Source organism: Corvus hawaiiensis, chromosome 13, assembly GCF_020740725.1.
Source record: "Corvus hawaiiensis isolate bCorHaw1 chromosome 13, bCorHaw1.pri.cur, whole genome shotgun sequence".
Lineage (NCBI taxonomy): Eukaryota > Metazoa > Chordata > Aves > Passeriformes > Corvidae > Corvus > Corvus hawaiiensis.
Genome location: NC_063225.1, coordinates 12477121 through 12487940, shown reverse-complemented (window position 1 = coordinate 12487940; position 10820 = coordinate 12477121). Strand labels below are relative to the sequence as shown.

Below are 10820 nucleotides of genomic sequence, written 5' to 3'. Positions count from 1 at the left end.
GGGGGGACTTGTAGAAAGGTGGGGGAGAGAACAGTTCCTGCACATAAGAAGAAATACTTCTCTTAACTTCAGTTACTCAGCTTCAATTAAATTTTAATTAAATGTCAAGCTCCTTTGCACCCCCATGGACAAATGTGCCAGCACGGGGGGACACATGTCCTGCATTCCAGCCCACTGCTGGGAAGGATCCAGGCAGGTAACTCCTGCAGGGATGGATCAAACGCTCCAGGGAGTCTGAGCTGCCATTATCTGTTGGCTTCTTTCCTGGAATTTGCATTTTTTTTTTTTCTCTCCAGCAGGGGGGTTGATATTTTCTTTTCAGAATGCAGATATCTCTGCCAGCAAGGAGGTTCTGTCGATCCTGTAGCCACAAGATAGCGGCTCCTCTCCTTGGATGAGCTCCTGGAGGCTCTCTGTCCCCACTGCCCTTGCACAGCTCGGTGGCACCACCAGAATGGCATTCCCAGCTCTTACAAAAGCTTGGAGGACAGGGAATAGGATGCTCTGGTGACCATGACTCTCCTTGGTTCTGCAGTGCCCTGGGATCCTTAGCCTTGAGGGGTTTGTGCTGAGGCACAGAGGTTAAAAGTTCTCCAGAGCAAACATTTGGGGAAATGGGTCAGATCCCAAAACCAGGCCTCTGAAACCAGGAATATTCCCAGCTCCTCAGGGAGTGGATGATTGCTGGGGCACTGGGAGGTGCTGGGTGCACTCCCCAGGAACTGCTGCAGTTTCCAGCATTTCCATTTTAACTGGGCTTGGGCTCTTTGTCCATCCCCGTCGCTGCTGCCCCACAGATAGGGCTGAGTAGAGGCTTTGCTGCCATCGGGCTTTGGGGACACCTTGGGGGTGACAGAGGAATAGCCAGGGAGCAGGAGACACCGGGGAGAACAGCTCCAGGGGGATCCCATCGGGCAACATTTGAGGTGCTGGAGGAACACGGGATGTTCCTGGAAGAACACGGGATGTTTCTCCAAAGCCGGGAAGACACACACGGGTCACCGCCCTCACCTGGATCTCCAAGTACTAAAATTGTTCCTTTGGATTAGGAATCCTTTGCATTTACAGCAGGGAAAGACAACTGCAGAGGGCACCAGCAACCCACGGCTCTGCTGTGTCGGGAGGAGCATCCCCACCCGCCTGGCTCCGGGGCCATCCCGGGAACCGAGCGGGCTCCCCTGGTGCCCGTCACCAGCAGCACCCCTGCGGCTGCAGAGCCATCCAGGTGTGCTTGCTGGAGAAGCTCTGGACAAGCTGGGAGGTGGAGGAACGGACAGTGCAGGGTTTGAGCTGAGCTGTGGCGGTTCTGTCCTTTCGGTGCTGTTTTCTGTGGTAAATCACGGAATACTTGGAGCTGGAAGAGGCTTGACTCTCTCCCCGCCACGGGGGGCCCCAGGTATCCCGGCAGGAGGGTGCGTTCCCGGGGTTACACCTCTCCAGAGGCTCAGAGCAGCCCGGCAGGTGCCTGCAGGGGCGGGAGAGGAGCAGAGAGCACAGCAAACCCCCAGCACTCGGAGCTGCGGGGAATTCAGCCGGGGCAGCTGCTGGCGGGTACCTTCCTTCCCATCAAATTGCACTCCAAGGAGGAGGGAGCACCCCGAGCCCAGGTTTAGCTCCTGGCTTGCCTCAAACCTCAGCATAGCACAGAGACCATTCCCCACCTTCACTCCCCCCAGACAGAGCCAGCATCATCCTTCTGCCCCTTTGCCAGACCCCTGACATGCAAAGGGATTTACAGCAGCCTCTGGACTTCCAGCTGGCGTTTCCAGGTCTGAAATCCCGTTTCCATGCCAGACCCCCAGGCTGCGGGTCCTTGCAAAGAGGAGTAAGCGCGGAGGAAGAGGGACGGGGGCTGTTCTGCTGCCCCGCCGGCCCCAGGGCCGCGTAAAGGGCTCGTGTTTGCACACACTTTACTCGGGAGGTAACTATTACTCACCACACATGGCAGCGGAGCAGTTGCGTGAAGAGACAGAGCTATTTTTAGCAGGTAGATGTTTCTAAATGTTTACACCCGGCTGAGCCTTCCCTCAGTGCAGCTCGGGGGCCGGGGGCTGTGGGTTTGTGGCAGCCCTGCCCCGGCTCTGGGGAGCCTCCCTCCCCTCCCACAGCACATGTGGAACAGCTTTGGTGAATTTCCCAACCAAATGGTTGCTCTGGGTGAGCAAACACACCGTGCCTTGGTACCAGCTGAGGAGCAGGGCAGCTCCTTTCCCTCCCTCCCCTCCCCTCCTCCCGTTTTCTGTGCTTTACTTCCCACCGGGAATGTCCTGTCTCTGCAACAGGCACTCCCAGGATGAGCTGCTGGAGCAGCACTCCGAGGTGGGTGGATGAAGGCTGTTCCTCACCGGAGCAGTTGGCAGGGATCAGCTGCCAATTAAAATCCAAACAAAAAGATAAACCAGTGGAATTTTTCTAATCCTTCCCTTGCTGTCCTGGCTTTGCTGCCCCTCTGTGCTGTGCCTGTGAACCCTTTCTGTGTAGCTCAAGGAGGTTTTAAGAGCAAGAGAAAATAAATCTTTTATTATTATCTGGAGAGGACAGGTGGGAGTTGAGCTGTTCCCGGTTCCACTGAATTCACTGCCTCCTCTTCTGCCCGGGTTGGGACAGTGCCCCTCCCCAGTCCATGCAGCTGATGATGCACTGATGACCCCTCTGGCTCCTTGGGAATTAAAATGCTCCAGCTGAGATCATCTGGGCTGGACAGAGGCCCTTGGTGAGGTCTGAGAGCTGCAAACCACAGGTGCTCTGCCAGCAGAGCTGGCGGCTCCCGGGGCTGCGGAAGCGCTTGGAGTGTTCCCGTGGATCTGAGACACAAACAAGCTCCTGCAAAAGCAGCTGCTGCTTCCCAGTTAACAAGCTCCTCTTCCTTCCTGTCTCCAGTATGGAAATGTCTGGAGGTGACCAAGGGAGTCACAAAGGTCTGATTTCCGATCTGAAGCCTAAGACTCTCTCAGAGAGTCTTCCAGGAGATCATGGAATCACGGAATGGTTTGGGTGGGAAGGGAGCTTAAAGCCCATCCAGTTCCACCCCCTGCCATGGGGAGGAACTGGGTGGGCTTCAAGCTCCCTTCCCACCCAAACCATTCCATGATCCTATTTCAAACATCTTTTGATCCATGAGCCCTTTCCTCCTTCCCTTTTGCCCCACTGCAGCAGCTCTGTCTGACTAACATCCTGCTTGTGTTGAGACAATAAAAGCATCTTTAGAAGAAGAAAAAAGGCATTTCTATATCTCATCCAACCCTGCCCTCTGTCAGTGGGAAACCATTCCCCCTCTCCAGGCCCTTGTGAAGAGCCTCCTTCCAGAGACACTCACTGGAGGTGTCTCACTGCAAGAAAATATTGCAGATACTTTAGCCAGATGTGTGCTCCTGTCACTGATAATGCAGTTTCTGTGCTGGTGGGAGGCCTGGCTTGTTGTGTGGCTAAAAATCAGATGAATTGCCCTTCATACAGAAATTCCCACACTGTGATCCAACCTTCTCCAGCCCCAGTGTCCACACACCCCTCAGGCACTGCTGGGCTCGGGGGCTGCTGTGGTTTGGGTTTGCAGTAAATCCTGCAGCTCCTGGCCCAGGTGCTTGGGAATGGGCTTGGCTCAGCCCTTCCCAGAGGGACACCCCGGCCCAGGGCTCTGTTGTGACAGCTGAAGGTCACAGCAGGGCTGGGGCCACCACACTCTGCAAACCCCAGTGCCTGGTGGGGCTGGCCCTTCTGGGGACACCAATTTGGGGCTGAAACAGGAAGGTTTGGGGTTGAAATTGAGAGGTTTCTGGTTGAAAGGAAAAGGTTCTTCCTGGCTGCTGCATTTCCCTGTGCCAAAGAGACACAAAGGTCCTGCTAGGGACCCCAGGGACATGAGGCATAGGTGGGCACTGGGCTCTGGCCATGGCCTGGTGTCCCACAGGAGGGATTATCCCATGCCTCAACCAGCCACAGATGGGACCCTGCACATGGAAAGGCACTGCAGGAGGGGCTCACCAGATCCTGTAACACAGATCTGCAGAACTGATTTACCCCATCAACCCAGCTCATAAGTTTTAATCAACACATTCCAGTTGCAAACACGAGCTGTGAATAATTTTCAGATGCAAACTGATCGTTCCTTCCTGCTGCCAGTGCCTGAACCACCTCAAATTAACTGAAAACTCCCTCAGAATTCCCCAAGGGGAAGAGAAAATGTGAAACCCACCTGTTTCCTTCAGTAACTGTTTAATTTAACACACTCATGAGCTGTGGCCATCAGACCCCAACACAAGGGTTGTCCCTCTGCAATCCTGGGAGGGTGACAGGGTGGGGGACAGATGGTGCTGGGGACAAAGAAACCAGGACTGAACACAGGCTCTTGGAACATAAAAAATTTACATCACCTTGGAACAGAATAAAGCACAAATGGTGAAGTCACGGCTTGTGTTTTACATACAAATCGCACACAGGAATTTCCCTGTTTGGACTGAGTGTTGCTCCTGACAGCCCAGGGAGATGCATCTGGAGCTGTGCAGCCTGGGACGGGCTCCAGCCTGACTCTGCCCAGTGCAGGGAGTGTTGCCCCTAAAGGTCCCCCAGTTTTTGGGCATCCTCCACAGCCTGAAGAGTAATAGGGAAAGGAATTCCTACCTAAATGCTCCTGCCCACCTTCAGAGACCAACCTGCCAGCAAACCCTCCCCAAGACAGGGAGGGATTCATTCCCACACCGCTCCGAGAGCAGGCGGTAGGGGCTGTGCCTCAGAGTAAATTGGATATTCTAGTTAAAAATCAGCTAACCTTAACAGAGGAGAATCTAGATAAGCAGGAAAAAAAGGGTTTAGCCTGTAAGGCCACAGAAAAACACCTTAACTGAGCATTAAACTGCTACACATACAGAAATCCAGGGACTGAGCATTGGCTGCCCACGAAGGAGGGGATGTGTCACCCACTGCCAGGGCAGCTTCCCTCTCCTGCCCACATACATGCAAGGGAATGAGCTGGTGGACTCCAAACCTTGGTGTCCCTGATGATGCCCTCTGCTCCAGAGGGACACAGCAATGGGTTTGGCAGAGAAAGCCAGCAGTGGGGAGATGGGGTACAGAGCCCTGCACACCCCCAACTGAAGCTGAAACTTTAGTCCTCTGCCCTGTCTCCACTTCTTAAATTAAATCTATTTAGCTTCAGTGCATAAACATTTTAATGAAAATTACAGGAATGGGTTGCCAGCTTCAAGTCCCTTAAAGGAAAAAAATCCCTACCCCAAAGGGTCGGCAGAGCCAGCAAAATGCTGGATGCTCACTTCAGATATATAAAAATAATAATAAAAGTCAAGGTTTGTGCTGGCCAGCCAACACCTTCGAGAGGCTGCAAATGTCAAATGATAGCACCATAAGCATTTCTGAGAGGTCTTCCCCAAATTATTGCTGTTTTCAGCTCCCCTTCCCCAAAAAGCCTCCCTGCTGGTCCCCCAGGGCAGCGTGACCCCGACAGGTCATGGAATCTCTGTCAGGAGCAGCGGGATCTGCACCCCCAGCCCCACCAGCCCTACTGATGGTTTGAGCACCATTAGAGAGTAGCACGAATTAGAGAGCCCGGGGCCTCCCTGGGCAGTGGCAGAGCCACCAGTCCTGGCCGTGGCTCAGCAGCCACAGGGAGCCACCGCGGATCCCGGCGCCCTCGGGACGGTCCTGTCACCTCCGGGAGAGCCGCTCGTCGCCGCGGTCCCGGCCGGGCCCTGCCAGCAGCCCGTGCTGGCGGCAGCTCCGGCAGCACTGGACGTGGACGGTGGGCAGGTGGCACCTGCCCAGCAGCCGCAGCGTCTGGCAGAAGGCGAAGGTCAGGCGGTCACGCTCGCAGGGGACACCTGGAGGGCAGAGAGGAGGACAAGGAGGGTGTCAGTGCCAGTGCCACCAGGGTCATCAGGTGTCTGATGTGAAAATGTCCCTGCACATGGCAGGGGGTGGAATGAGATGATCATTAAGGTCCCTTCCAACCCAAACAATTCCAGGATTCTATGGAAGCTGGCACTGGCTGGAGAGACACAGACAGAGCTCCCCCAGCGCAGAGCCCTCCTGCACCTGGGCACTGCCGTGCAGGGACGTGCCGTGGCATTTCCCATTCCCAGCAGAAACCACACCTGTGCTGCTTCTGGCAGCTCCAAAACATCTTCCCAGGGCAGCAATGCTCCCAGGAACAGAGGTGAGGTGCAGGGAGACAAACCCCCCTGTACTGACGCCTCCTGCCAGTCCCCAGCCCCCCCCCCCCCAGTGCCAGCAGAGTGGCAGAAAGGCCAGCATTCCTCTTCCTTTGAATTGTTTAGGTTATTTTGAGAACCTGCATCATCTGGTTCGCTTCCTGCAGGTGTCCTGCAGACCTCAGAACAACGCTGGAGCTGCTCTGAGGATGGAGTTTGTTTTGGGAACGGCTGCTCCAGTGGCAGCCCCGGCTCTGCTGTGGGGGAGTGCCCGGGCAGCTGCAGCAGCGACCGTGCTGCCCACGGGCCACAGCCTGGCCGCCCCAGCTGAGTCACCCCCAGGCTGAGCAAACTGTTTGCAGGAACTGTTTCCTCTCTTCAAACCGTCTGGAAATCCCAGCTCCCACTCCAGGGCCAGGAGCAGCAGGTCAGGGGTTTGGGTTTCACAGCGAGCACTGCCCAGGGAGTGAGAGGGTGGGTGGGACATCCCACCTAAAACTGCCTCACACCTGCCACCCCACGGATCCCACGGGCTGCTGTGAGACATCATCCCATGGGTGATGTGGGACATGCATCCCAGGGAAGAGGCTGGGATGTGGCAAGGAGGGGAGAGCCCTCCCTGCACGATCAGCAGCCCCAGCTCCACAACCAGCCAGACCAGGCTCCACCAGGCCCCGCCTGGGCTCAGTCCAGCAGCAGACACCCACCACCAAATACACGCCGTTTCTATGAATACATAGTTGGTTTGTTTGAACTTCTGATTTCCTCCTTCTCTAATTTATCTCAGAGCAAGGCACGACTCCCTGAGCCTGCAGCTTCTCATCCAGTGGTATAACACTTGCTTAAATTACACCAACTCAAAAAGGAGCCTAAGCTTAAAATCCGTGATTCTGTGATTCCAATTTTACCTCCTGTACAAGGAATTAAAATAAATGACAGCTTTTCTCTGGAAAAGGGCAGAGTTGATGCACTCTGGGGCCAACCCCCCCCATTGCTTCTCCCTGGGCACCGTCCACCAGGACCATGCAGAGCAGGGGCAGAAATGGGGCAGGTAAATGGGCTTTTCTCTTTCTCAGGACACTTCTCTGCAGGGGAAACACCAGGACTGAGCCAGGGGAGCTCTCGCTGACCATTGCCCCTCGGCCTGTCCCCTCTGGGAACAAAGGCTGTGCCGAGGGAACGGCTGCTGCCCCGATTCCCACGGGATGAGCCGACCCGCGGCCGATGTGAAGGACGCGGCAGATGCAGAGCAGAGACTTCTCCCCTGGTTTGGGATTTCAGTCACAGCCCCCTCCCCCAGCCCAGCAGTGAGAAGGTCACTACACTGCTCTAAAATTTATTTTCTGTTTCAGCTGAGGTATTTCCTCTCTGCCTCCCGAGCTGCAGCTCTTTGTGCCTGGCCAGAGCATCCCTCTGTCCCAAAAAAGCCATTTATCACCAGCACTGCTGGATCCAACAGTGCTGACAGAGTGCAATTGAGGGGATCCCGGCTTCACAGCACCCCTCCAGGCTGGGGGCTCGCTCCAGCCCCTGTGTGCTGGGATTTTCCCTGCTGGGTGAGCAGAGCAGATAAGAAATCTCCGCACAGCCCAGTGAGGGCCAGGCCAGGAGTGCAGCACATCCCAGACCTGCTGTGAGAGCACTGGAGCCATTGGGAAAAGGGAAGTACTTGCTGGTGCTATGCTCCACTGGGCTCTCAGGATAATATTCCCTGGGGGCATCCCTGTGGCTCCACAAGGCACCCCCTGAACCCCCAGGGCCCTGTTGCATCGGGACGTTGGAGCACAGGAATACAGGTATTCCTGTTTGTTGCAGGACAGGGATGGCTCAGCAGGGCTCCTAAAACACCTCAGGGGTGTTCCATGAGAGTGGGAATCAGCCTGGATGCCCATGAATGGGTGGGAATGTCCTGGGTACTGGTGGGGGATGCTCTGCCTGGGCAGACCCTGCCCAGCCCCTCGGTATTTTTAGCACTCACTGGGTTTATCGCAGCTTCCTAGAAAGTTATTTATGGATCACAACCAAGCTGCCTCCTGCCTTCCCTGGAAAGAGCTGTGAAGGCCAGGCTGCTGGAGGCTCACACTGAGAGGCTGCTTTCCAGGCTTGGAGTGACGGTTTAGCTCTTTCCTGATCCCCTTCCAGCGGGTCAGCACCCTGGGCCTGTCAGGAAATTCCTGTCCCTGCGCCATGCCCAGGCAGCAATGAGCCCACCCTGCCAGGGGTTACTGCTCTCTGAACACCTCCTTATTCACAAAGGTATGGGATTACTGTGGAAAACAGCTGGGATGGGCTTGGGGATGGGGGAGAAGAGCCACCACCCTTGGCTAGAGGCTCTGCTGACCTTACAGGAGACCCCAGCAGGACCCCAGGGGTCCAAAGCAAAATGACCTCATAGAATCATAAAACACCTGAATTGGAAGGGACCCACAGGGATCATTCAGTCCACCTCCTGGCCCTGCACAGGACACCCCCACAATCCCACCCTGTGCCTGAGAGCGTTTTCCAAGTGCTCCCTGAACTCGGTGAAGTCAATGGGAGTCGCTGAGGGGTTGAGTTCCCATCACTTTCCCAGATCCTGATGCAGTCTCAGGGTGGATGTGTGCAGGGTCAGGCTCAGGTCTGAAACTCTTGGCTGAGCTCATGATTCCTCCCTGGAATTTTGTCTTCGGCAAGGGAAAGTGTAATAAGCACTTAATTTGTCAGCTCTTCAGAGGGGGACCTACAGAACCCACCCAATTTTCATTTAATCCTTTTACTGCTATTTCTTTCTGGTAACAATTTTTTTATATAATCCTCACACTTCATTTGGACACACGTTCCATAAGTCCATGCCAAATTTTAGGCTAAAGAAATAGCTTAAAGCAGGGCTTTAAAAATCCAGGCTAAGTCAGCACATTAGAGACTGAAAACCCCCACTTTTTTTTGGGCTGTTTTTTTAGGTCGGTGTGGAAGTTGCTTTAAATTTCATTTAAGCTTCTGCCAGCCAGACCTAAGCTTTTACTTTTATTCCTGGGAAAAATAAACTTCCTGGAACACGTTTTGTAAAAACAAGGAAAGGTTGAGCTGGTTGAGCTTAGAGCTGAGCTAGCAAATCCAGGGAATTAGGCTGCTGACCTCTGGCCCTTGGGATGCTCTCAGAGCCAGGGCTGAATTTAACAAGTAAATTATCCCAGGGTCCTGCTCTGGGGCCGAGGTGCCTCCCTGTGGTCTCTGGTCAGCATGATGGGATGGATGGGATGGATGGGATGTACCCCCAGCTGCCAGCTTGGCCTGCACAGGCTGGCACTGACACGGCCACAGCTGGGAAAACTGGGAGAAAACCACAAACCCCCCAGTTTTCAGGTGTCAGTCCTGCTGCCGGCAACATCTTTCTCCTACATTTTATCAAAAGAGGGAGTCCTTTCCAGAGCATCCCTTTCCCACTGACTCCTGTTGTTAATTAGCAGTTAATTAATTGCTCTCCATGCCTCACTCAGCAGCACCTCCTGGCCTCACCACTCAGATAGGGACTTACACGCTCAAATGACAGAGAAAATTAGGATTTGCTGCAATTATTTCCCCCATGGATCCCTTGTGGACAAACTCTGTGACTTGCAGAACCATGAACAATTTCACTTCCTTACTGAGAGCAAGCAGGAGCACCACATTTAATTGCCAATTAATCTTGTGGCAACTCGAGATCCAGCCAGCCCTGGATAATGAGCCGGCAAACGGGAGCAGTTGGAGAGTAATGGGTGTCTGGGATTGACCCAGTGTGAGCAGGGGCTTCATTCTTTGGCCCCCCCCCAGGCATTGCTGCTCCCACAGCCCCCCAGCACGATCCCCCGTGCTGGCTGCTCCTGGGACATGGGGCTGAGCTCCTGGGACATGGGGCTGAGCTCCATCCCGCTGCTTTGTCCCGCTCCCAGAGGAACTGCACCGCTTTATACACACTTGTCCTTGAGCCAGTGAAGTCTTTACCTCACCCCTCTGGAATTCCAAGCTGAGACACCTGTGGAACAGCCGTGTTTGCTGTTGGAGCCAAGAACTGGCCCCATCACCTGCCTGGGGCAAATTTGGAGAACTCAGAGACCTCCCTGGTATTGGATCTGGAGAAATGATTCCTTCCATGGCATGACCACAACGAGCACCTGCGGCTGCCCTGCTCTGTCCTGAGCAGGGATGTGTCACCACCACCAGGGTCTGCCCAAAAGCCGTGTCCAGCACAGCCCCCACCCTGCAGTGACCAGCCAAGTGACCAGCTCCGTTCATCCCCTGCTTCTTCCTCCTGTACACAGCAATTCCCACTTTTCTGGTTTAAACCTCTCTGATCTGCTGGATAAACTGCAGCAGGTTCTTCCAGGCCCTCATGCAGGACCTGGGGCTCAGCTCCTTTCCAAGACGCCATAAACAATTCCCAGATAAATGTCCCTAGCCTCTGGAGCATCACATGGAGGCACTGGGGTGCCCACGGCTCTGAAGCTCCCAGGAGCTATCTAAGGACACACTCACAGCTGGCTGCAGCTGTAAAACAGCAGCCACATTCAAAAATAACCTCGGTGGAATCTTCAATTAATTTATAACCTGGCAACAGCTCAGGACTCTGGTTCTAATTAATCCCAACCTCCTTTAATTGAGTAGCCGATTGCTGTGAGATGTTTGTTTGTGCTTCATCTGTTT

At 54.5% G+C, this 10820-nt stretch overlaps 1 protein-coding gene across 1 annotated transcript in view; it reads right to left on the bottom strand.

The window, feature by feature from the left end:
- Positions 1-4195: 4195 nt before the first annotated feature.
- The window catches only part of ADAMTS7 (ADAM metallopeptidase with thrombospondin type 1 motif 7), a 34164-nt gene continuing 27539 nt past the window's right edge, over positions 4196-10820 (bottom strand). Inside the window, exon 24 of the mRNA XM_048317974.1 lies at positions 4196-5831. Coding sequence (XP_048173931.1) covers positions 5659-5831 — 173 coding nt within the window. The 3' untranslated portion in view covers positions 4196-5658. The remainder of the gene's footprint in view (positions 5832-10820) is intronic.